At 45.3% G+C, this 23,887-nt stretch overlaps 1 protein-coding gene across 1 annotated transcript in view; it reads right to left on the bottom strand.

The window, feature by feature from the left end:
- LOC121293083 (anoctamin-4) overlaps positions 1-23,887 on the bottom strand; it is a 170,415-nt gene that overhangs the window by 19,144 nt on the left and 127,384 nt on the right. Inside the window, exons 17-22 of the mRNA XM_041215679.1 lie at positions 22,177-22,259; positions 20,795-20,935; positions 18,790-18,954; positions 14,451-14,487; positions 12,329-12,440; positions 7,604-7,661 (exon numbers count right to left, since the gene is read on the bottom strand). Coding sequence (XP_041071613.1) covers positions 7,604-7,661; positions 12,329-12,440; positions 14,451-14,487; positions 18,790-18,954; positions 20,795-20,935; positions 22,177-22,259 — 596 coding nt within the window. The remainder of the gene's footprint in view (positions 1-7,603; positions 7,662-12,328; positions 12,441-14,450; positions 14,488-18,789; positions 18,955-20,794; positions 20,936-22,176; positions 22,260-23,887) is intronic.

Below are 23,887 nucleotides of genomic sequence, written 5' to 3' on the forward strand. Positions count from 1 at the left end.
TGCTACTGAACTGTTTTTTCTCACTGTGCGCGTGCACCAATCCGGAGCACAGGATTAGATGGGTTGATTTTTGATTGATGTCTTCCAAATTCCTTGCAGTTTGTTGTTGATGACACAAGGTGGTCTCCCAGCACACTCAGTCTGTAGTTCACTGGTTGAACAACTTGCTTTTCAATGTCTCTACTGATGATTTTTCCCCTTTTCCTCTTGACAGGGGTTTTCAGAGAAAGCAGGTTACATAGATATGAAGGTTAGCCAGTTGGCTACTATGGCAGAATTGCTGGAATCTTAACACAGGAGAGAGAGGTTTCAGGTCTCCCCTCTTTGTAGGCTAAGAGTTGTTCTGCCTGCACTTTTACCACAAAACAAACCCCTGGTCACTTGGTCAGGAGCCAATTAAAATGCTGCTGTTAGGCAGTCTTCCCTAGTCCAGAACTCCTTTCCAGCGCCATCCTGTTCTCTTATGGCACACTACCTTCCAGGATAACAACATTGTAGATATTCCTCATCCTGTTCCAGCGAACATCTTTCAACTGCAGCCATGGTAGTTTTTAAAGCTACAGTCCAATTTTAAAGCCACAGTCCAAGAAAAATAAAAAATAGGGGTTCCTTACAATAGCAAAACGGGAATTATAGGTTCCCCAAGTTCCCAAACTAATTTTTTAAAAAAAGGCTTGAAGGTGTTCCTTTTATATTCATGCAGAGGGATCTGTTCTCTGCAAATAAAAGGAATATGTTCAAACTTGCATTTTTTTGAAATACGCAGTAACTTGGCAGACAATAATTCCCATTGCTTCAATCGGCACCCATTCCTTCTGTGGTATAAATTGTTGAGATTGTTTGAAACTTGGCATTCTTGAATTTGGTGGTGGGGGGGTGTGGGGAGACAAGCACACCAAGGGAGGGGATTACACATACACAGAGTGCACTGGGGAATACCGCCGGCTCACTACTGCTTGGGTGAGAAGTATCAGATTGCTAAACCATGACTAGGAGTTTTCAAAGTTTTTTTAGAATGTATTCTTTCATGGGATGTGGGTAAGACCAGCATTTGTTTCCCATCCCGAATGGCCTTTGAACTGAATGGCTTGCTAGGCCATTTCAAAAGGGGCAGTAAAGAGTCAACCACATTTCTGTGGGTCTGGAGTCACATCCAGGCCAGGCCAGACCTGGTAGGGGGAGACAGATTTCCTTCCCTAAAAGGGTATGAGTGAACCAAATTTAAAAAAAAAATGATGGTCACCATTACCAAGACTATATTTTAATTCTAGATTTTCTTAATTGACTTTAAATTCCACCAGCTGCCACAATGGGACCTCAACAAGTGTCCCCAGAGGATCAGCCTGGGCCTCTGGATTAGTAGCCCAGTGACATTACTACTACACCATCTTCCCAAGTGCCCACTCCTGTGCCATTGTTAATACAGGAGCTGTGGCAACAGAATTCATATAGAGACTGCCCTTCCATCTTTGTTGATGTGTTAGCTTCAGTGACCTCAATACCAGGAGACAATTTATCAGCATCAAGCGTATTTTCAGCCGCATCGACTGTTGGAACATTCGCAGCTCTGATCTCTGTCGGGAAGCCCAAACCCGACCTTCTTCTTCAGTCAAGTGGTTCTGAAGTCAAGGCCACTCCAGCAAGCCTCCCTTTTCTCCATCCTATCCATCAGGTCAGACAGACAGCGGAGGCTACAGAATCCGTACCTCACTGCAAATCACCCACAGTACGAGCATTCCGCAACAGAGGCCTCGATGCCTAATGCCAACAAATGAAAGAAATCCAGACCGTGTGCTTCACACCTGGACAATTTGCAACATAGCCGGGTAGATGCCAGTGTTGCAGCTGCACTGGAATAGCTTGGCTAGGGGTACAGCTAGCTCCGGAACACAAGTCTCAATACTAAAAATACAGGATAGCCCATTTAAGTCTGGGAGAAAACATTTCTCATCTCAGAGGGTAGCGAGTCTTTGGACCTCCCTTCCTCAAAAGGCAGTGGGATTTTGTTTTTAAGTCTGAGTAATTTTAAGGCAGAGGTAGCTAGATTCTTGATAAAGAAGGGGGTAAAAGGTTATTGGCAGTAGATTACAATCAGATCAGCTACGATATTATTGAGCGGCAGAGCAGGCTCGATCGGCCGAGTGCCTTACTCCTGCTCCCAATTCATATGTCCGTATTCTCACACTGTGGCTTCAAGCGGTATCTTGTTATTAACTCTTCCATCTTGTGTTGCTAGCCTTGATTCCAACTTTATTGTTATTGTTATCTTTTACAAACAGCTGAAGGCACTGGATGCTGCAAAGGCTAATGAGCCTTGACAACATTCCAGCAATAGTGCTGAAGACTTGGGCTCCAGAACTTGCCACGCCCCTAGCCAAGCTGTTCCAGTACAGCTACAACACTGGCATCTACCCGGCTATGTGGAAAATTGCCCAGGTATGTCCTGTGCACAAAAAACAGAAAAAATCCAATCCATCCAATTACCGCCCCGCCAGTTTACTCTTGGTTGACAGCAAAGTGATAGCTGACAAGGGTGGTGCTGTTGTTGTCTGGAGCACTGACCTCTACCTCGCGGAGGCTGAGCGTCAACTCGCAGACACTTCCTCCTATCTCTCCCTGGACCATGACCCCACCACTGAACATCAAGCCACTGTTTCCAGGACTGTCACTGACCTCATCTCCTCTGGGGATCTCCCTCCCACAGCTTCCAACCTGATAGTCGCCCAACCTCGGACGGCCCGCTTCTATCTCCTACCCAAAATCCACAAACAGAACTGCCCTGGTAGACCGATCGTCTCAGCTTGCTCCTGCCCCACAGAACTCATTTCTCGTTATCTTGACTCCCTTCTCTCTCCCCTTGTCCAGTCCCTTCCCACTTACATCCGTGATTCCTCTGACACCTTACGTCACATCAACAATTTCCAGTTCCCTGGCCCCTACCGCTTCCTCTTCACCATGGACGTCCAATCCCTCTACACCTCCATCCCCCACCAGGATGGTCTGAGGGCCCTTAGCTTCTTCCTCGAACAGAGGCCCGAACAATCCCCATCCACCACTACTCTCCTCCGTCTGGCTGAACTTGTTCTCACGCTGAACAATTTCTCCTTCAACTCCTCTCACTTCCTCCAAATAAAAGGTGTGGCTATGGGTACCCGCATGGGCCCCAGCTATGCCTGTCTCTTTATGGGGTATGTGGAACATTCCTTGTTGCAGTCCTACTCCGGCCCCCTTCCACAACTCTTTCTCCGGTGCATCGATGATTACTTCGGTGCTGCTTCATGCTCTCGTCTGGACTTGGAAAAATTTATTAATTTTGCTTCCAATCTCCACCCCTCCATCATTTTCACGTGGTCCATCTCTGACACTTCCCTTCCCTCCCTTGACCTGTCTCAATCTCTGGTGATAGGCTGTCCACCAATATCCATTACAAACCCACCGACTCCCACAGCTATCTCGACTACAGCTCCTCACACCCCGCTTCCTGTAAGGACTCCATCCCATTCTCTCAGTTCCTTCGCCTCCGTCGCATCTGTTCCGATGATGCTACATTCAAAAATAGTTCCTCTGACATGTCCTCCTTCTTCCTTAACCGAGGTTTTCCACCCACGGTCGTTGACAGGGCCCTCAACCGTGTCTGGCCCATCTCCCGCGCATCCGCCCTCACGACTTCTCCTCCTTCCCAGAAACATGATAGGGTCCCCCTTGTCCTCACTTATCACCCCACCAGCCTCCGCATTCAAAGGATCATCCTCCGCCATTTCCGCCAACTCCAGCATGATGCCACCACCAAACACATCTTCCCTTCACCCCCCTTATCGGCATTCCGTAGGGATCGCTCCCTCCGGGACACCCTGGTTCACTCCTCCATCACCCCCTACTCCTCAACCCCCTCCTATGGCACAACCCCATGCCCACGCAAAAGATGCAACACCTGCCCCTTCACTTCCTCTCTCCTCACCGTCCAAGGACCCAAACACTCCTTTCAAGTGAAGCAGCATTTCACTTGCATTTCCCCCAACTTAGTCTACTGCATTCGTTGCTCCCAATGTGGTCTCCTCTACATTGGAGAGACCAAACGTAAACTGGGCGACCGCTTTGCAGAACACCTGCGGTCTGTCCGCAAGAATGACCCAAACCTCCCTGTCGCTTGCCATTTTAACACTCCACCCTGCTCTCTTGCCCACATGTCTGTCCTTGGCTTGCTGCATTGTTCCAGTGAAGCCCAATGCAAACTGGAGGAACAACACCTCATCTTCCGACTAGGGACTTTACAGCCTTCCGGACTGAATATTGAATTCAACAACTTTAGGTCGTGAGCTCCCTCCCCCATCCCCACCCCCTTTCTGTTTCCCCCTTCCTTTTTTTTTTCCCAATAAATTATAAAGATTTTCCTTTTCCCATCTATTTCCATTATTAAAAAAAACCCCACTAGAGCTATACCTTGAGTGCCCTACCATCCATTCTTAATTAGCACATTCGTTTAGATAATATCACCAACTTTAACTTTAACACCTATGTGTTCTATTGTACTATTGTCATTGACATCTTTTGATGATCTGCTTCTATCACTGCTTGTTTGTCCCTACAACCACACCCCCCCCCCTCCACCTCTCTCTCTCTCTCTATCTCTCCGCCCCCCACACACACACCTTAAACCAGCTTATATTTCAGCTCTTTCTTGGACTCGAACTCAAGTTCTGTCGAAGGGTCATGAGGACTCGAAACGTCAACTCTTTTCTTCTCCGCCGATGCTGCCAGACCTGCTGAGTTTTTCCAGGTAATTCTGTTTTTGTGATAGAAGAGGTCATTGACAGTGCTATCAAGCGACACTTACTTAGCAATAACCTGCTCACTGACGAACATTTTAGGTTCCACCAGGGCCACTCGGCTCTGACCTCATTACAGACTTGGTCCAAACGTGGGCAAAAGAGCTGAACTCCTGAGGTGAGGTGAGGTGAGAGTGACTGCCCTTGGCATCAAGGCAGCATTTGACCGAGTGTGGCATCAAGCGGCCCTAGTAAAACTGGAGTTAATGGGAATCGGGGGAAAACTCTCCACTGGTTGGAGTCATACCTAGCACAAAGTTGTGGTTGTTGGAGGTCAATCATCTCAGTCCCAGGACATCACTGCAGGAGTTCCTCAGGGTGGTGTCCTCATTCCAACCATCTTCAGCTGCTTCATCAATGATCTTCCCTCCAGCATAAGGTCAGAAGTGGGGATGTTCATGAACAGCACCATTTGCAACTTCAGATTCTGAAGCAGTCCTTGTCATGTGCAGCAAGACCGGGACAACATTCAGGCTCGGGTTGATAAGTGATGAGTATTAACATTGCCTGGCACTTGTGTGGCATGAATGACCATATGAACATATGAATGAGGAGTAAGCCAACTGCCCTTCAATGAGATCATGGCTGATCTGATTGTAACCTGTACTCCGCATTCATGTCTACCCCCAATAACCTTTCACCCCCTTGCTTATCAAAAATCTACCCGGCCTTGAAAACATTCAAAGACTCTGCTTCCATCGGCTTTTGAGGAAGGCAGTTCCAAAGATTCTCAACTCTCAGAAAAAATTCTCATCTCTGTCCGAAATGGGCAAACTCTTATTTTTAAACAGCACCCCCTAGTACTAGATTCTTCCACAAGAGGAAACATCCTCTGCACATCAACCCTGTCAAGACCACAAAGGGCCTTATATGACCATCCCCAACAAGATAGAATCTAACCGTCGTCCCTTGACGTTCAAAGGCATTACCATCATTGAATCTCCCACTATCAACATCCTGTGGGTTACCATTGGCCAGAAACTGAACTGCTCAGCCACATAAATACTGTGGCTACAAGAGCAGGGCAGAGGCAAGTGACTCGCTTTCTGACTCCCCAAAGCCTGTCCACCATCTACAAGGCACAAGTCAGGAGTGTGATGGAATACCCTCCACTTGCCTGGATGAGAACAGCTCGACACCGTCTAGGACAAAGCAGCCTGCTTGATTGGTACCCCATCCACCACCTTCAACATTCACTCCCTCCACACAGTGGCAACAGATCTATTACTGATCAAGTGAACATCTTCTATGTAACCATTAACCATATGACCCCAAATTCAATTCATTATAAATATTGCAACCCAAACTCAAATCTTCAGATGTGAGAGATTCTCTGAGATAGACTTCAGACCTGTTCTGTACCTAGCAACTCTCATGGATCTGGAGATTAAGGTAATATCACGTTAATATTTGATGGATATCCTCACTTTCTGTTAGAAATCTTGTACCTGTAACAAGTAAAAGTCTGAATTTTGAATACTCAGAATTAAGAACTAGTTATTTTTCCTTTCCGGGATTCATTTAGCTTTGCAATTTATACTCTTTGTATAACCACCAGATTGCATGCTTTATTATTATAACAAATTTTTGTGTAGACTTAAAACTTCAATTGTCTCACCTGCTCTTCTATATCAAGCTCAGTGAAACCAACTCCATTCCCATCTTGGTGGGGGAATATTTTCAGAGGAATTTTATCCAGACCGTTATAATATCTGGGAAAATCACAATCGAGCTAAAATATAATTGAAATTTAGAGCATCAGGAAGAGGTTAAAACGGCCGACAGGTTTTCTTCCTTTGGACGGGGGACAAGTTGGATTCAGTGGGCCCAGTTATGCGTCCTTGGGTCTAGCTCCCTCTGGCTGAAGTTGAGGGAAATGAATTGAGCAGTATGCCTGATCTAAACACCACATGTACACAAATAAACACAGGTAGCAAAACAAGTGTGTGTGCGCGCGCACACACACACAAAAACAGTGGAAGGGGGATACAGCATACAAAATGAAACAACATTCAATCTAAAAAGCACAGTGAGAGAATTGTCAGAGACCCAGCTAAACTCCTGAAGTTGAGCAGGTTGTTCAATTAACTGTGGGGATTTTGATAGAAAGCCGAGTGCAGCTGCAATAACACGAGCAGTTCAACATTATCCAGGGCAAAGCGGCCCACTTGACTGGCACTCCATCCACCACTGACACACAGTAGCAGCAGCATGTACCATCTATAAGATGCACTGTAGCAACTAAACACGCCTCCCTCGACAGCACCTTCCAAACCCGCGATTCCTGCTACCCAGAAAGGACCAGGACAGCAGACGCAGCCACGTGGGAACACCACCACCCAGAAGTTCCCCTCCAAGCTCCACTCACCATCCTGAATTGGAAATGTATCGCCGTTCCTTCACTGTTACTGGGTCAAAATCCTGGAACTCCCTCCCTAACTGCAGTGTGGGTGTACCTACACCACATGGGCTGCAGCGGTTCAAGAAAGTGGCTCACCACCACCTTCTCAAGGGCAATAGATTCTGGCCTAGCCAGTGACTCCCACATCCCATGAATGAATAAAAACAAACACACTAGGAGAAAAATAGCCAGAGTTAGAGGAGGAGGAGGAGGAGGAAAGGATGGACGTGGATGCTCCGGATATGTTGGACCAGCGTATGGGACAGCTTGAAGGCTCACTGATGTTTGGTTTGAAGATACCAAGTAGGCAGCAAAAACATGTTTACTGGGTTGTAATGTTCCTGTGTGACATAATATTATGGCCAGGGGTACTAACCTCCTCCAACCTCCACCTGTTCAAGACTCTCAGATAGGCTCCTGGGCGTCCTGTTAATCTAAGAGAAAGGTACAATCACCAGCTGAACAGCAGCACCTAAACATATCTTAGCATTAAATAAGAGATATATTTTTCTCCTTTGGTAAGCGAAAAAAATTGCTTTAAATACCCAATTAAAATGGTAGTTGGATAGAGTTCAATAACAGGAAGAGCAGAAACTAACCAATCAATGTGCATCTTTCCCACTCCTGTCAGCCTGTTATCTCACTGGTTTCTCTGACATTTCCCGCAAATGCCTCGGTAACTCATTTCTAATTCCCCAACTCTCTTCCACTCATCATGCCTTCAACTGCTTAGGGCCTTAAAACTCTGGATGTCCCTCCCTAAACCCCTCTGCACCCACCCCCCCCTTCTTCTTTAAGAAACTCCTTGAAGCCTTCCTCTTTGACAGAGGTTTTATTCACCTAATATTTCCTTCTGTAGCTCCCTGGGCTGATTATGTGATAGCAAAATGTCCCAAGGCAATTTACAATGTTCAAGGCACTACATAAATGCAAGCTCTCGACATAATAAGCATATAAATCAATTGCACAATTTGGCTAATGACCCTGTTTTCACATGGAAGAAAACATTAATTTACACACTGCCTTCCTGTCTTTATATGACAATAAATGGCCTATAAAAGGAATAAGAAAATCATTCATGTTTTAGATTAGAGGGGTGCTCAGTGCAATGCCTGTAGGATTACTCCATGTGTAATAGAAAAGAAACTTGGAAATGTTTCAAATATATTTACACATACAAAATATTTACTGGATTCAAGCAGTTCTTGTTAAACCCATATTCTAAGGGATTTCATGCTCCATTACATGGAGGAGAAAGATAAAGGGAGATGGGATATTCAGGATAGAGAAATAGAAAGAAGATGGGAAAGTAAGCTGTGAGGAGGATGCAGAATGGCTGTAAAGAGATATAGGCTGATTAAGTAATTGGACTAGGTGGTGGTAGGTGGGGTAGAATATAGGGGAAAGTCTGAAATAATCAGGAGAATAGGGATGGAGTATAAAGGTAGGGAAGTCTTGCTATAATCATTCAGGGCGTTGGTGAGACTGCACCTGGAGTACTGTGTACAGTTTTGGTCTCCTTACTTAAGGAGGGATATACTTGCATTGGAAGCAGTTCAGAGAAGGCTCACTCGGCTGATTCCCAGGATGAAGGAGTTGACTTATCAAGAACAGCTAAACAGGTTAGGCCTTTATTCATTAGAGTTTAGAAGAATGAGGGGTGATCTTATTGAAATGTACAAGATTCTGAGGGGGTTTGACAGGGTAGATGTTGAGAAGATGTTTCCACTAGAGAGGGAACCTTGACTAGGGGACATAGTTACAGAATAAGGGGACACCCATTTAAAACTGAGATGTGAAGGAGTTTCTTCTCTCAGGGTAGTGAATGCCTGGAATTCGCTACCTCAGGAGTTGTGGAGGCTAGAACACTGAAAGTATTTAATGAGGAGGTAGATAGATTTTTGAAATATCGGGGAGCTGAGTTCTATGAGGAGCTGGCATGAAAGAGGAGTTGAGGCCTGGGGCAGATCAGCCATAATCTATTGAATGGCAAAGCAGGCTTGAGGGGCCGAATGGCCTACTCCTGCTCCTATTTCTTATGTTCTGAGATGAAAGGGTTTTCTTATGAGGAAAGGGTCAGGCTATACTCATTGGAGTTTAGAAGAATGAGGGGTGATCTTAGCGAAACAAATTTCTTTGGGGGACATGATAGGGAAGATGCTGAGAAGAGATTTCCCCTCGTAGGGGAATCTTGCACTAGGGGGCACAGTTTCAAAATAAGGAGTCTCCCATTTAAGAGTGAGAGGAAGAGGAATTTCTTCACTCAAGAGGGTCGTTAGTCTTTGGAATTCCCTTCCCCAGAGAGCAGTGGAGGCTGCATCATTGAATATATTCATATATAAGGTGGAGTTAGGCAGATTTTTAATCGACAAGGAAGTTAAGGGTTATGGGCTACAGGCAGGAAAGTGGAATTAAGACAACAATCAGATCAGCTATGATCTTTCTGAATTTTTTTTAAATACATTCGTGGGATATGGTCATCACTGGCTAGGCCAGCATTTGTTGCCCATTATTAATTGCCCTTGAGAAGATGGTGGTGGTGAGCTGCCTTCTTGAACTGCTGCAGTCCATGTGGTGTAGGTACATCCACAGTGCTGTTAAGGAGGGAGTTCCAGGATTTTGACCCAAAGGCTGAAGAGGCTGGATGGGCCTACTCCTATTTCTTACAATCTTGTGATTTAAAAGCAGCATTTAAAAAAAAAAACAGGTGAGACACCAGTAAACGTTTTGGTGTGCCTTTACACAAATCAAAGTTAATATGCAGATAACAGCCAGAAAATAGGAAGGCAGCTGGTTTGTTAGCCTTTATGTTCAGGTGATTGTGGTATGACAGTAAGGAAGTCTTGCTGAAATTATCTAGGGCTTTAGCGTGAGCACATGGAGTACTGTGTACTGCCCTCTATACCCAGGGGAGAGTATACTTGCCTCAGAGGGAGTGCAACAATAGATTGATCTCTGTCACATGAGAGAGTTGCTCTATGAGGAGAGTTTGCACGAAATAGGCTTTTATTCACTGGAATTTAGAAAATTTAACAGGTGATCTCTTTGAAACATCAGATTCTGAGAGGACTTGACATGGCGGATGCCATTTTCCCCTGGCTGCAACATCTAGAACGAGGGAACATCCTCAAAGGGTCGGTCATTTCGGACAAAGAGGAGGAGGAGCAATTTCTTCACTCAGAGGGTTGCGAATCTTTGAAATTGATCCAGATGAGTATGTTCAAGGCATTAGAGAGTTAAGGGGAGATGGTGGCATCATGGTAATGTCACTGGACTAATAATCCAAAGGTTCTGGGGACATGGGTTCAAATTCCACCATGGCAGCTGGGTGGAGTTTAAATTCAGTTAAAATCTGGAATATAAAGCTGGTCTCAGTAACGAAACTATCGTTTGTCATAAAAAAACCCATCATGATGTGGAAATCTGCCATCCTTATTTGGTCTGGCCTACATGTGACTCCAAACCCACAGCAACGTGGTTGGTTCTCAAATGGCCTCTGAAATGGCCTAGCAAGCCCCTACTCGATTTAAGGGCAATTAGGGATGGGCCTCAAATGCTGGGCCTTGCCAGCGATGCCCACATCCTGTGAAAAGGATCGAAAGGGAAATGGGGGAAAGGGGCTGGGAAAATGGAGTCGAGACAGAAGATCAGCCACAATCCTATTTCTTAGATTCTTAAAAACGTTTGAGGACAGAAAGTAAGAAAAGTTAATTAGAAAATACGTCGACAGGGGGAGCAAACTACTGCATCGAGTAGTCAGAGAAAAATGAAGGGGGATAGAGGGAGGCAAAAGGTGGAAAGTGCTTCCTTGTGATATTCTTAGTGGGTTTATATTCAAGAGCAAAATTCTTGGAAAAGAAGGTGAGGAGTTAAAAAAAAAGAAATACTTCCCTCCCCGGGACAATGCTATATATTCTCAGGAAATCTGGGGTCAGATGACAGGGTTAAAAATGATTGCAATCGGTTAAGGAAGGAAGGGAGAGAGGCATCAGCAACACATATCTCGATTTATTTCCCCAGGGAATGCAGGGGTGGTGGGGTTTAGGAGGAAGGAAACCTGTCTCACTAAAAAGGAGGAGGTTAACCGGTGGATTTTAATAGTCAGACTGGCAATGGAAGTGGGAGAAAATCTATGACATGAGTGCTGACTGAGGAGGGACTGACAGCCTTATTTTGTGCCAGATTTTGTGTTGATCGGAATGAGCTTGCAGGAAAGTACTCAAAAAAAAAAACAAAAGCAGCACACCAATGTCAGCCGGGAAAGGTCTGATCAGGACAAGAATCCAATTTCGAATATGTCATCTTTTAGAGCCAGACGATTTCTGCTTCATTTATCCTGAGGATACTGCTCCATTGATCATAAAATAGCTGCAGATTCATCCTTTAAAAAAAGGTATCAGGGATCTACTACAGAAACACATAATTTTACCCGTCTGACAGCAAAATACTGCAGATGGTGGAAATCTGAAGTAAACAACACACAAAAAGTAAAAGCAGCCCATGTCTGGCAGCGTCTGTGGAGAGAGAAACAGAGTTTATGTTTTGAGTCCAATGACTTCTTCAGAAGACCTGAAGATTCAAAACGTTAACTCCGTTTCTTCCTCCCCACCACCACCCCCCCCACCCCCAACACAGACGCTTCCAGACCTGCCATGTATTTCCAGCATCCGCAGTATTTTATTCTTGGCCTGTATCCTTGCATCTTGAGGGGCCTCAGGAGCGTCAGAAGGTTTTTTAGAGTTGAAATTCACTCTTTCCTTCATCCGCGGATGAAATCTTAAACTGACGATGCCAACGCGTCAGAGTTCTGATCCGGGGATTTACCAAGGCAACTAAGGGCAGCTCTTTCCGAACCTCCTCCAGACCCACAATATTCAGGGCAATCAGCAGACGGATAAGTAAAATCAAGATGGAACTCGCCGAGCTTCACAGGCCAGAGTCCCAGGGATGCGGGGGTTGTATGTGCCTCACTTTTGTAAGCCCCCCCGCTCATTAAACTTGCACGCAGATGTTATGCATTATCGGCACGTTCAGAACTGCTTGACCATGGCTTTCCTCTCAAAAAACAACAATCTGACCAATGCCAAATAAAAGGGTTTACCTGCCCAGGAAAAACGCTATGTAAAACGTGGAGCTGTTCAAGTTAACAAACTGGAACAAAAACATTTTTAGCGTGAAACTGTTCTCCCACTCTGACTCAGTCCGAGGCTGTTCTGTAAAAGAGAGGAACAAAAATATTCAGGCCTCATTCCCAGGTTGTAGGAACCTTTTAATGACGGTTTTACACCAGAAAAAAAGAGTTTATCCTTACTTTTCTTGGCAGAGCAGACTCAAGGTGCCGAATGGCCTACTTTTGCTGCTATTTCATACTGATAGATATGCCGTAATGTGAATTTCTGTTTCGATAAATTACTCAGACCTGGAAGTTACTTCAGATAAAATCATCACCAAAGGCCAAAGCAGGAGGAAGTATTCGGGGTGTCAGTCCCTCCATCATCCTTCTAACCCTCCTCTTTCCCAATCCCACACAGTACCATAAGACCATAGAAAATAGGAGTGGGAGAAGGTCATTCTGCCCTCCGAGCCTGTCCTGCCATTCAATACGATCATGACTGACCCTCTATCTCAACACCGTACTCCCGCACTCTTCCCATAACCCTTGGCACCTTTAGAGTCCAGCAATCTGTTTCCTTGCCATAGTGCATTAGACGACTCTAGCTGTCATAGGACATTTCAGAGCATGGACAATTAGACATTTGTTTAAATGTGTATACATTTAAGACCCGATTTGAACCCGACTTGCCCAGGGGGTAGATTGGACTCTCTTTTAAACACATGGAGTCAATGGGCAGAGTGCGAAACAAAGGACAAGATTTATTCCTACTGGGCAGGTTAGGGTAAAACATGGGATTTTGGATACTTATATACTGGGAAGTGGTTAAGGAAGGTACAGCCCATGTGTCTCATTCAGTCTTAATGCACATGAACTTTGTAAGGCGAAAATATTTTCTCCATTTAATAATTGTTCTTAAATTGCCCCCTTCTGTACCAGCCAAAAAAAAAATCAAATTCCCCACACAATAAACTTAAAAAGATTTTAACTCTGCCATATGGGGGCACAGAATGGAGCCCAAGCTGCGGAGGGGAGTGGCAGAGGTGTGAGGTCATTTACAGCACAGAAGGGGGCCACTCGGCCCATCGAGTGCATGCCGGCTCCCCATGGAGCAATCCCGTCAGTTGCACTCAGCCGCTCAATCCCTGTAGCCCTGCAGGTTAATTTCCTTCAAGTGCCCATCCAATTGCAATTTACAATCATTGATCGTCACCCCTTGCACCCCCCCTGCCCCTCGTGGGCAGCGAGTTCCAGGTCATCGCCATGTCCTGTGTAAAAAAGGTTCCCCCTCACATTCCCCCTCATGCCTTAAGAGTGTGAGATGGTGCCGGTGGGGGTGGGGGTGGGGGGGGTAAATAAAAAAGTGGGAATTCACCCTCATGGCAGTCTCATCTACTCAGGATTACATCATGGGTAACATCAGCGTAAAGCTTTGATGTCGATCTCCTGGCTGTAAAGCAATGTACCACACTCAGGAATAGGAGAAATTAAACAACCTAAAACTAGGAAGGTAACAACAAGCTTGAGTCTGAACCTCTTCCAAGTTTAACATCTACAAATAAACCAGCACAAGACTTCTGTTATAATGGCTTATAGTTTTCATCCGAATGACATGCAAAATTTAAGTTAATTAGAAATAACGACAGGGGAGATGAATATTTTCTGGGGTTTTTTTTTTAAACACAGCGAGTTGTGATCTGGAATGCGCTACCTGAAAGGGCAGGAGAAGTAGATTCATTAGTAACCTTCAAAAAGGAAATTGGTTAAACACGTGGAGAAATTTTGCATCGCTATGGGGAAGGAGCTGAGGAGTGGGCTTTGGGACTGGGAGTGGATTGCTCTTTTAAAAAGAGTCGGTACAGGCACGATGGGCCGAATGGCCCCCTCCTGTGCTGTATCATTCTATCATCATTAAATCCTCAAAGACCATGGGGTTTGCCCTCAATAGGAAGCTGACTGGAGTTCATCACGAGAAGCTCATCCATTTCCATTAATTTTCCACCAATCGTCACAGTGATGGTTAATTCTACCTCGTGTCTTTGAGATTTCACTAACCCGCGTATTAACCTTCTCCGAAGTAAGCCATCAGTAGAAAGGCATAAGCACTTACCTAAATTGGTCAGAAGAAGAGCAACTTTCTCATATAGCTGAAAAATAAATATTTTAAATAAGTTATTGTTGAGACATAAAACTTGGTTGTGGCCAGTTCTCCCACGTCACTATGTGGTTTTACTTAATTGAGTAATGATGCTGAGCTCACAGCACGAGGTGTAACCAAACTCACAAGGGATAAATCAGGTGGAGGGTATCAGGAAACCCTTCAGAAGCCACTTTGCCAGCTCCCCACCCCCCACTTCTCAGTCACCCAGAGTTTGTGTTTAGTCAACTGCGGTGCTGGTGGGTTCTTGAAACTAAAGATTAAGCCAACTTGGCAGGTAGCAAGAACGAGCTAGGAACTGGTGACTTATCAAGTAGGAAGACTGACTAAGAGATGAAAGCCTCTGGGAGTGGGGGCTGTTCTCCAGAGGTGACTGACTTCAAAACAATTGAGGGGGTGGGGCAAAAACCCATTTCTCCCCAACTCTCCCCCAAACCCCTAACTGATGTCACCCTGTTTCGTGAAGCAACGAGAGTATATAACACATGTATATATTGTTATTATTATAATTGCAAATGGCAAAATATTTCTGGTTATTTGCACTATAAAAACATTGGGTGCAAGGGACACCAGAGAGAAGATTTAAGTTGCAATTTGTTTGAAGGGTGTTGAATCACTGGTTAGGAAATTGAATGGCTGATTCCCCACCTAATCATTTGGGAAACTGTCACATTTCTCTTTGGTTACCTCATTAGGTCCCCAACACCTGCTTTCCCATCATCTAGACCCAGGACCAGGAGCAGACCCATTCAGCCCTTCTGACCTGTTCTGCCAGCCAATTAGATCTGTACCTCAACTCCATATCCCTCAATTATCCCTGGCTCGTCAGCTCTGAAGAAGGGTCATACAGACTTGAAATGTTAACTCTATTTCTCTCTCCACAGATGCTGTCAGAACTGCTGAGTTTTTCTGTTCTTATTTCAGATTTCCAGCATCCACAGTATTTTGCTTTTATTCATATCCCTCAATATCCTTACCTAACAAAAATCCATCAACCTCAGTTTTTGAAATTCTCAGCTGACCTCCACCCTCAACAGCTTCTGCGGGAGATAGTCCCAGATTTCCATTATTCTTCGTGTGAAGAAGTTTTTCCTTTCATCACCCCTGAACGGCCTGGCTCTAAAATTGTGCTTCTTCCCCCTTGTTCTGGGCACTCCTCACCATAGTTTCTCCCCGTCTACCCCATCAAATCCTTAAATCACCTTTAACACCCTAGCCAGGTTGCTTCTTCAACTCAATGGAAAGCAAGCCTAGCCTTTCAACATAGCCTTAGTTTAACCCACTCAGCCCCAGCATTACGCTGGTGAATCTCCTCTCCAAGGTAAGATCAGGATCCTTCCCGAGATCCGGTACCCAGAACCAAATTACAGTTAGTCCCAAAAATCATCGAAATGCCCAGCCCAGGAAACATAGTGCTACAAATCCCACTGCAAGAACCCTGCTCTGCCTTCAGAGTCAGTTAAGGGAGGGTAGCCGGTTAAAATTTCCCATATCAATAATCGCTAAACCTCTTTCGCGGAATGGATGGTGCCTCACTGAATTGGATATTCAACCACAAGTGCAACTGACAAAGTTCACAATTAGCTCGTCTAATTAACCAGACTGATGTTCGGAATAATGATGGGCGGGGTTTTCCGGTCCCACCCACCGCGAAGTCAATGGACCTTTCGCTGGCCCATCAAATTCTCGTTCCATCCTTGACGATTCCCAAAGTGTGCGGGACCGGAAAATCCCACCCACTGAAAGGATTAGATTCAATCCATCCATATAGGTAACTCAAGTTAGTTGCGCTAGGAAGGCTCAGGGTTCACAGGTAAAAGTTACTCACACACAATTAAATTCAGCATTAGGAAGTGTTACTCTTCAGGGGAGTCAGCAACCAACAGAGCAAGTTTGATTATTTGAATTCACTGGAATCGAACAGCTGAGCTTCTACACCACCCTCACCCTGGTCTTTGAGAGCTGTGGCTCAGTTGGTAGCTCTCTCACCCGAGCGAGAAGGTTCCAGGTTCAAGTCCCATTCAGGGCTTGAGACCAAAAATCAAGGCTGACCCCCCAGTGCAGTACTGAAGGAGTGCTGCACTGTGGGAGATGCTGTCTTTCAGAGGAGGTGTTAAACCAAGGCCCCAAGGCTGCCTGGTTGGGAGAATGGAGTTCAGAATTTAGACCAAGACAGGTTTGAGGAACCAACTGTTCTTTCTGCAGCCTTCATTTTGGTGTGTTTGTAATCCATTGAATTCCATGGGGGCTGCACTCAGACATGTGCTCTCTGGGACCTTAAATGCAACAGGTGTCCTTGAGATGGTAAACATCCATCACCTTTCCGAAGGAAGATAGGGTGAGCCAAACTAGGAGAGAGGGTCCAAGATGATAACTATAACTGAGTAATCAGTAGACAGTGATCCTATGCTGTCTCTCATTTGAAGCCTTTAACTTGAGCAAGGCTATTGGGAAGGGTCAGTAAGGAGCAGAGATGACCAGCTGACAAAGGAGACTGACCGGTGACTTGTGAGGAAGGTTGATCTGCTGGACAGGCATTGCACTCAAAATAGTCAGTCAGTCAGTCACCAGCAGTCTCATCAATCTTAGCCAATTTAATTTTAAAACAATTCCAATTTTTAATGTTCTGGAATGGGCTACCCAAAAGGGTGTACTCAAAGGGGAGAAAAAAAAAAAAGCGGGCGACGGGGAAAGATCAGTGCAGGCAACACTCCACCGCAGACACAATGAGCCAAATGGCCTCTTCCTGTGCTGTAAGAGTATGAACTTGGCAACAGCAACACTAGAGGTGGGTGCCACAGAGGATTCATGGGCACAATCAGTGCTGTCACCCAGTGTTGGATTTTGGTAAAGAGAAGTGAATGGGAATTGCTATCTGACAGAAATCTGAGCTGCGGAACCCTTGGAAAATGCACAAATTGATTTAGGCATTGCCAACTGAAGTGCAGAAGCATGGCATTTCATGATATCAAAGTTGGGGACTGCTAATGCTGTAAATAGCTGATAGCTGCAAGCTGTTGTTGAGAAGTATGAGACAGAGTCATGCTCAAGATAAACTTAGGACATGACAGGGTCAAGGGAAGGGAGTGAAACACAGAAGGGAACTAAATGAGTAGCTACTGCTAGATGGCCTTGGGAGCTGATGGATTGAACAGAGGCAGCTATATGCTGAAACAGGCAGCTGGCTGAACAAGTGTGGCAATAAATTTACTCTTTGAACGAACACAGGTTGAGTTGATTCCCTGGCACAGGCGAGAGACGGTCTCCTCTGTATGGTAATAAAATTAGCCTGATTTATTTACGACTAAGTGTTGATGCCTTTACTTTGATAGTCTGCGACGCCAACTACAACAGAACATCCACAATACTCTGTGCATGTGGCTAGACCTGGACTGTTGGAATTGACAGCAGAGGTCCAATATGTTAAAGCTTCTGTAGCCGTACAAGGTATTTCCAGTTGGTGGATGCAGATTCAACAGTAAACTTTTTAAAAAGGAATTAGATAAAGACTTGAAAAGGAAACAATTTGCAGGGCTAAGGGGGAAAAAGGGCAGGGAAGTGGCATTAATGGGGCTGTACACTCAGAGGGCTGGCACAGGCATGATGGGCTGAATGGCTGCTAGGTTCTACAAACCAGAGCCTTGAATCAATTTAATCGCGTTCTGCAGTCTCAGCTGGTTCTGCTGAACAGGCAGCTTGCCAACGAGAACATAGGTTCAAAAAGGAAGAGAGATTTGCTGTCTCAATAACACAATATTGTCAGCAGTAAGAACAAAAGATCTATCCTTGCCCCTGTTGGCTTTCCTCACCTTTAACTTAAATCCTTTTACAGCTATGTTGTTAATTGAAAGATGTATTGAAGCAACAACTCAGGGATCAATTTTAGTGCCAATGTGACAACAAGATGGAGATTTTGTTTTAGTCTGGATTAGCATTCTTATATTAAATATAAAAATTATAAAACATAGTTCCAATTTAATTTCACAAATAACTGTTTGACCTCTGGGTTGATGTCTTCAATTTCATTTCTCTCCGATGAGCCTCAAAACAGGTTTCATTAAATGAAAAGGAATCTGGATCCATTATGAAACCAAAGTAGATCATTCACTGCAATCATTTCATCAAGTACCACTGCAATGCTTTTCCACAGAGATGACCAGACAAAATATATAAATAGTGCAAGACATGAGTTCGGTGCACTGCACAGCAGTGCAGGATAAACTTCTCTACAGAGTGTTCAAATGCAATTTAAATAACATTAGCATCTCTTTTCCAGACTAAGAGAGTTTACCATGTTCAGAAGCATGATGATGCAGAAGTTGATGCAGACTGCAGTTCCTGTTGTAGCAAGCTGCGAGTTATTCCTAATTAGAGCCCACTCGAATGCAGCAAAAATGCTCACAGTCACCACCCGATAAATGACGATTCCAAAGACAGCAGCAATCACCATACAGATCTAAAGAGAGGGAATTCAGAGACAGATTGTCAAATTTAAATCAATTAGCTGAAATGTTATCGGTCTCAATTGAAAAGGAAAGGTGGGGTCTGATTCATGGCTTGGGGAAACCATTAGCCACTTGCCTATTACTGGGTCAGGGTGCTGGAATTCCCTTCCCAACACCACAGCACCTTCACCACCTTGACTGCAGCAGTGTTCATGAAGGCAGCTCATCACCACCTCCACAAGGGGCAACTGGGATGGCCAATAAATACCAGCCTTGCCAGCGACACCCACATTCCATTGACCAATCACAACGCTCAATCTCTATCAATGAGTCTGCAACAGGCTCAGCCATGATAGTGAGAGAAAAGCCCCCAGTGGAGGAGAGCTTTGGGACCCATAGGCTCAAGGTCACGCGTTCCTCCCCAGACACACTCCAATCACCACATGTCATGTCTTATTACTCACATACTAAAGCTAGCATTTTCGATTTCGGAACTTTCTGGCTGTCCTTCCACTGACATGGCACATCCCTACGTATCCTCAGTTCAAAAGAATTATTTTATCCTGTTTGATTGCATTAGGAAGACTGACTATTCCTATAAACTAGAGCAGAGAAAGACATTTATACACTTTCAACTGCATCAGGAATTAGTCAAATTCTGAACTCGTTGTCCATGAGCTAAGTTATTGATAACCCAATTTTGTTGACAGATTCAGTCACAGCTCTTAAAAAAAAATGCATTGGAGATTTAATTCCTGCCAATGCAGTCAACATGGTGAATGATGGGTCTAGCATGAACAATCTCTTCATGTCATCCTACTGAAGGATTAGCTAGGATTAATGTTAACAGCACATGGCAGAGAGGAGGACTGTCTAAGCAGCTAATACTTTGGAAACCTGCGCCTCACAGGCCACACAATGATAATCTCAGGCATTTGCATAGCTTTTTTTCTTTATTCTTTCATGGGATATGGGTGTCACTGGCAAGGCCAGGATTTGTTGCCCATCCCTAATTGCCCTTCAACTGAGTTGCTTGCTAGACCATTCCAGAGGGCAGTTAAAAGTCAACCACATTGTTGTGGGTCTGGAGTCGCATGTAGACCAGACTGGGTAAAGATGGCAGATTTCCTTCCCTAAAAAAGGACATTAGTGAACCAGAAGGGCTTTTATGACAATTGACGGTAGCTTCATGGTCACCAAGACTGAGATTGGCCTTACAATTCCAGATTTATCAATTGGAATTTAAAATTCCACCAGCTGCCATGGTGGGTTTTAACCCCATGTCTCAAGAGCACTGACCTGGGCCTCTGAATTATTAGCCCACTCTCGGCCACCATCTCTCACATATCTCCATACTGTAAAAGAAAAAAGGACCAAGAGCCCTGGAGAAAGTGCAAAGATCAACAAGAATGGTGCCAGAACGGAGGAGGTTTGCGCTACCGAGAAAGATGAAACAAATCAGAGCTTTCCGCTTGAGAAAAGAGCGGGCTTAGAGCTGATCGAGGTCTTTAAAATTATGAATGGTACGGACAGGGTAGACCTGGAGAAAATGTTTCCACTAGTGGGAGAATCCAAAACCTAAACACAAGAGAGAGAGTTACTAATTAATCCAGTCGGAAAACGAGGAGAAATTTCTTTACCCAGAGAGTGACTAGAAGGTGGAATCCGCTATGACAGGCAAATAGCTTCAATATTTTCAGACAAGTGCATGAGAGAAAAGAGGATGGAAGGATAGGCTGAGATGAAGCAGATGGAATGGGAGGAGACACAGGCAGAGCAGGGGCTTGTGGGTTGAACTGCCTTTCCTCTGGAGTTTATTCTATGTAAGCCGATGTTATGTAATTGACTAACCATGAAAAATATTCCAGAAGCTGATACAATGATTCTGCTGCATTTGTCTGTGAAAGCTTGATAAGGCTCTGGTTTTCCAGATATGGGATTCATCTGTTCCTCCTTGGAATACTTTGCTTCAAACTGGGGCCGGATTTCTTCCTGCAGGAAAGAGATAAACATTTCCAGTTCTTAAAGCCCCTGTTGGTTCAGACTCTGCAATAGGGTAAAAAACTCAGTTGGAATTCCTGACCTGTGTGGCCCTGACCCCTGCAACAGCACAGAACCGCCCCGCTGACAGTGCTGCACTCCCCTGGCTCTGCCCCATCCTCGCCGACAGTGCTGCACTCCCCTGGTTCTGCCCCTTCCTCGCCGACAGTGCTGCACTCCCCTGGTTCTGCCCCTTCCTCGCCGACAGTGCTGCACTCCCCTGGTTCTGCCCCTTCCTCGCCGACAGTGCTGCACTCCCCTGGTTCTGCCCCTTCCTCGCCGACAGTGCTGCACTCCCCTGGTTCTGCCCCTTCCTCGCCGACAGTGCTGCACTCCCCTGGTTCTGCCCCTTCCTCGCCGACAGTGCTGCACTCCCCTGGTTCTGCCCCTTCCTCGCCGACAGTGCTGCACTCCCCTGGTTCTGCCCCTTCCTCGCCGACAGTGCTGCACTCCCCTGGTTCTTCCCCTTCCTCGCCGACAGTGCTGCACTCCCCTGGTTCTGCCCCTTCCTCGCCGACAGTGCTGCACTCCCCTGGTTCTGCCCCTTCCTCGCCGACAGTGCTGCACTCCCCTGGTTCTGCCCCTTCCTCGCCGACAGTGCAGCACTCCCCTGGTTCTGCCCCATCCTCGCCGACAGTGCAGCACTCCACTGGCATTGCCCCTTCCCCATTGACAGTGCAGCACTCCCCTGGCATTGCCCCCTCCCCACCGACAGCACGACATCCCCCAGCACTGCCCCCGCCGACAGCGTGATGTTCCGACAGTGCCATCCTCCCCACCAACGGCGCTCCTCAGGCGTAACCCACCCTGGCGCTGTCCTTTGCTGCTCACACCAACAGCACAGCACTCCCTCAGCGCTGGTGCTGTATGTATTCAAGTCTCTGAAATGGGTCTTGAACGCACAACCTCCTGACTCGGCAAGAAAAGAAAGAGCTGCCAGCAGAAGCATGGCTGAAAGCTGATCAGTTCTGACCATTTTGGATCATCACGTGATTCTGTGATTTTAATTAATCGGACATTTGAGCCAATCAGCTTTCCTGAGGGGGAACCAGTAAACCTCATGACTTAATTCCATTGACCCACTGGAACTGCTGGCTTCTACATCTTTAAAAAATATTCGGCTTCCCTCAAGCACAGTCAAGTTTAGAACGTGTGATTGACAGTTCTCCAGGTTTTAGTTACTCGTCACTAACCTCCTCCTCTTCCCAGTCAATCAAATCCCAGTCATAAGCAATAACTGCTCGTCTCCGTTTCCAAAACTCCAGGAACACATTGGCTGAGGCAAGACAGAGAGGAGAGATGAGGTTAGATTCAAAGGCCCCCCAGAGGCCACAAAACCTCAGCATTTATTAGGTTCTCACGGAGAAAGAGATCAAAGGGGAGCTTTTATCATTTCTATGCGGAACTAAAACGCTTTGTTGGTTAATAAATCAAGACAAGATGAAGCTTGTTCAAAGCGGAGCTTGCACACGATCAGATGTCACTGCAACGTGCTGTCTTTCTACAATTAAGAAGCGAGAACATATACGAAAACACAAATTAAGAACAGTAGGTCACTTGGCCCCTCGAGCCTGCTCTTCCATTCAATAAGATCATGCTGTGATTTTACCTCAACTCCACACTCCCATCTCCCCGGATAACCTTTCACCCCCTTGCTATCAATAATCTATCCACCTCTGCCTTAAAAATAATCAAAGACTTCGTTTCCACCCATTTTAGATGAAGAGAGTTCCAAAGACTCATGACCCTCTTATCTTAAATGGGCAACACAGACCCCTCTGCACCTCAGAGCTCGGCAATCTCTCACCAATTAGACAATATGCTTCTTTTTTTATTCTTCCTGCAAAATGGACAATTTCACACGTGCCCATATTATACCCCATTTGCCAGGTCTTTGCCCACTCATTTAACCCAGCTATATCCCTTTGTAGCCTCTTTGTGTCCTCCTCACAACTTACTTTCTATCAATCTTTATGCAAATTTAGCAACCATACCTTCGGTCCCTTCATCAAAGTCATTTATATGTAAATTGTAAAGAGTTGAGGCCCCAGCACTGATCTCTGTGGCACACCACTCGTTAGAAAGTGACCTGTTTATATCTACTGTTTTCTGTTAGCTAACCAATCTCCTATCCATGTCAACGTGTTAGCCTCTACACCATGAGCTTTTATTTTCAGCAATAACCTTTGACCTTATCGAATGCCTTCTGGAAATCAGAGTACAGCACATCCCCTGGATCCCCCTTTATCCACAGCACATGTTACTTCTTCAAAGAACTCCAATAAACATGATACCCCTTTCACAAAACCATGTTGACTTTGCCTGGCTACCTTGAATTTTTCCTAAGTGCTCAGCTATAATGTCTTTAATAAAAGCTTCTAACATTTTCCCTATGACCGGTGTTAAGTTAACTGGCCTGTAGTTACCTGCTTTCTAACCCCCTCCCTTTTTGAATAAAGGGGTTACATTTGCTATTTCCCAATCTAAATGGAACCTTCCCCGAATCTAGGGAATTTTGGAAAATTAATATCAAAGCGTCAACTGTCTCACTAGCCACTTCTTTTAAGACTCTAGGCTGAAGTCTATCAGGACCCAGGGACTTGTGCTAAGTACCACTTCCCTGGTGATTGTAATTTTCTCAAGCTCCTCCCTCCCTCCCAATTCCTGAATTACACCCATTTTTGGAATGTTACTTGTACCCTGTATAGTGAAGATGGATGCAAAATACCGGCTCAATTTATCTGCCATCTCCTTATTTCCATTATTAATTCCCCAGACTCACTATAGCACCCACGCTCACTTTGTTAATTGTTTTTAAATATCTTTAGAAACTCTTAGTACCTGTCTTTATACTTCTAACTAGCTTTCTCTCATTCCCTCCTTAATGTTATAGTCATCCTCTGC

This window comes from Carcharodon carcharias, chromosome 21, assembly GCF_017639515.1.
Source record: "Carcharodon carcharias isolate sCarCar2 chromosome 21, sCarCar2.pri, whole genome shotgun sequence".
NCBI lineage: Eukaryota > Metazoa > Chordata > Chondrichthyes > Lamniformes > Lamnidae > Carcharodon > Carcharodon carcharias.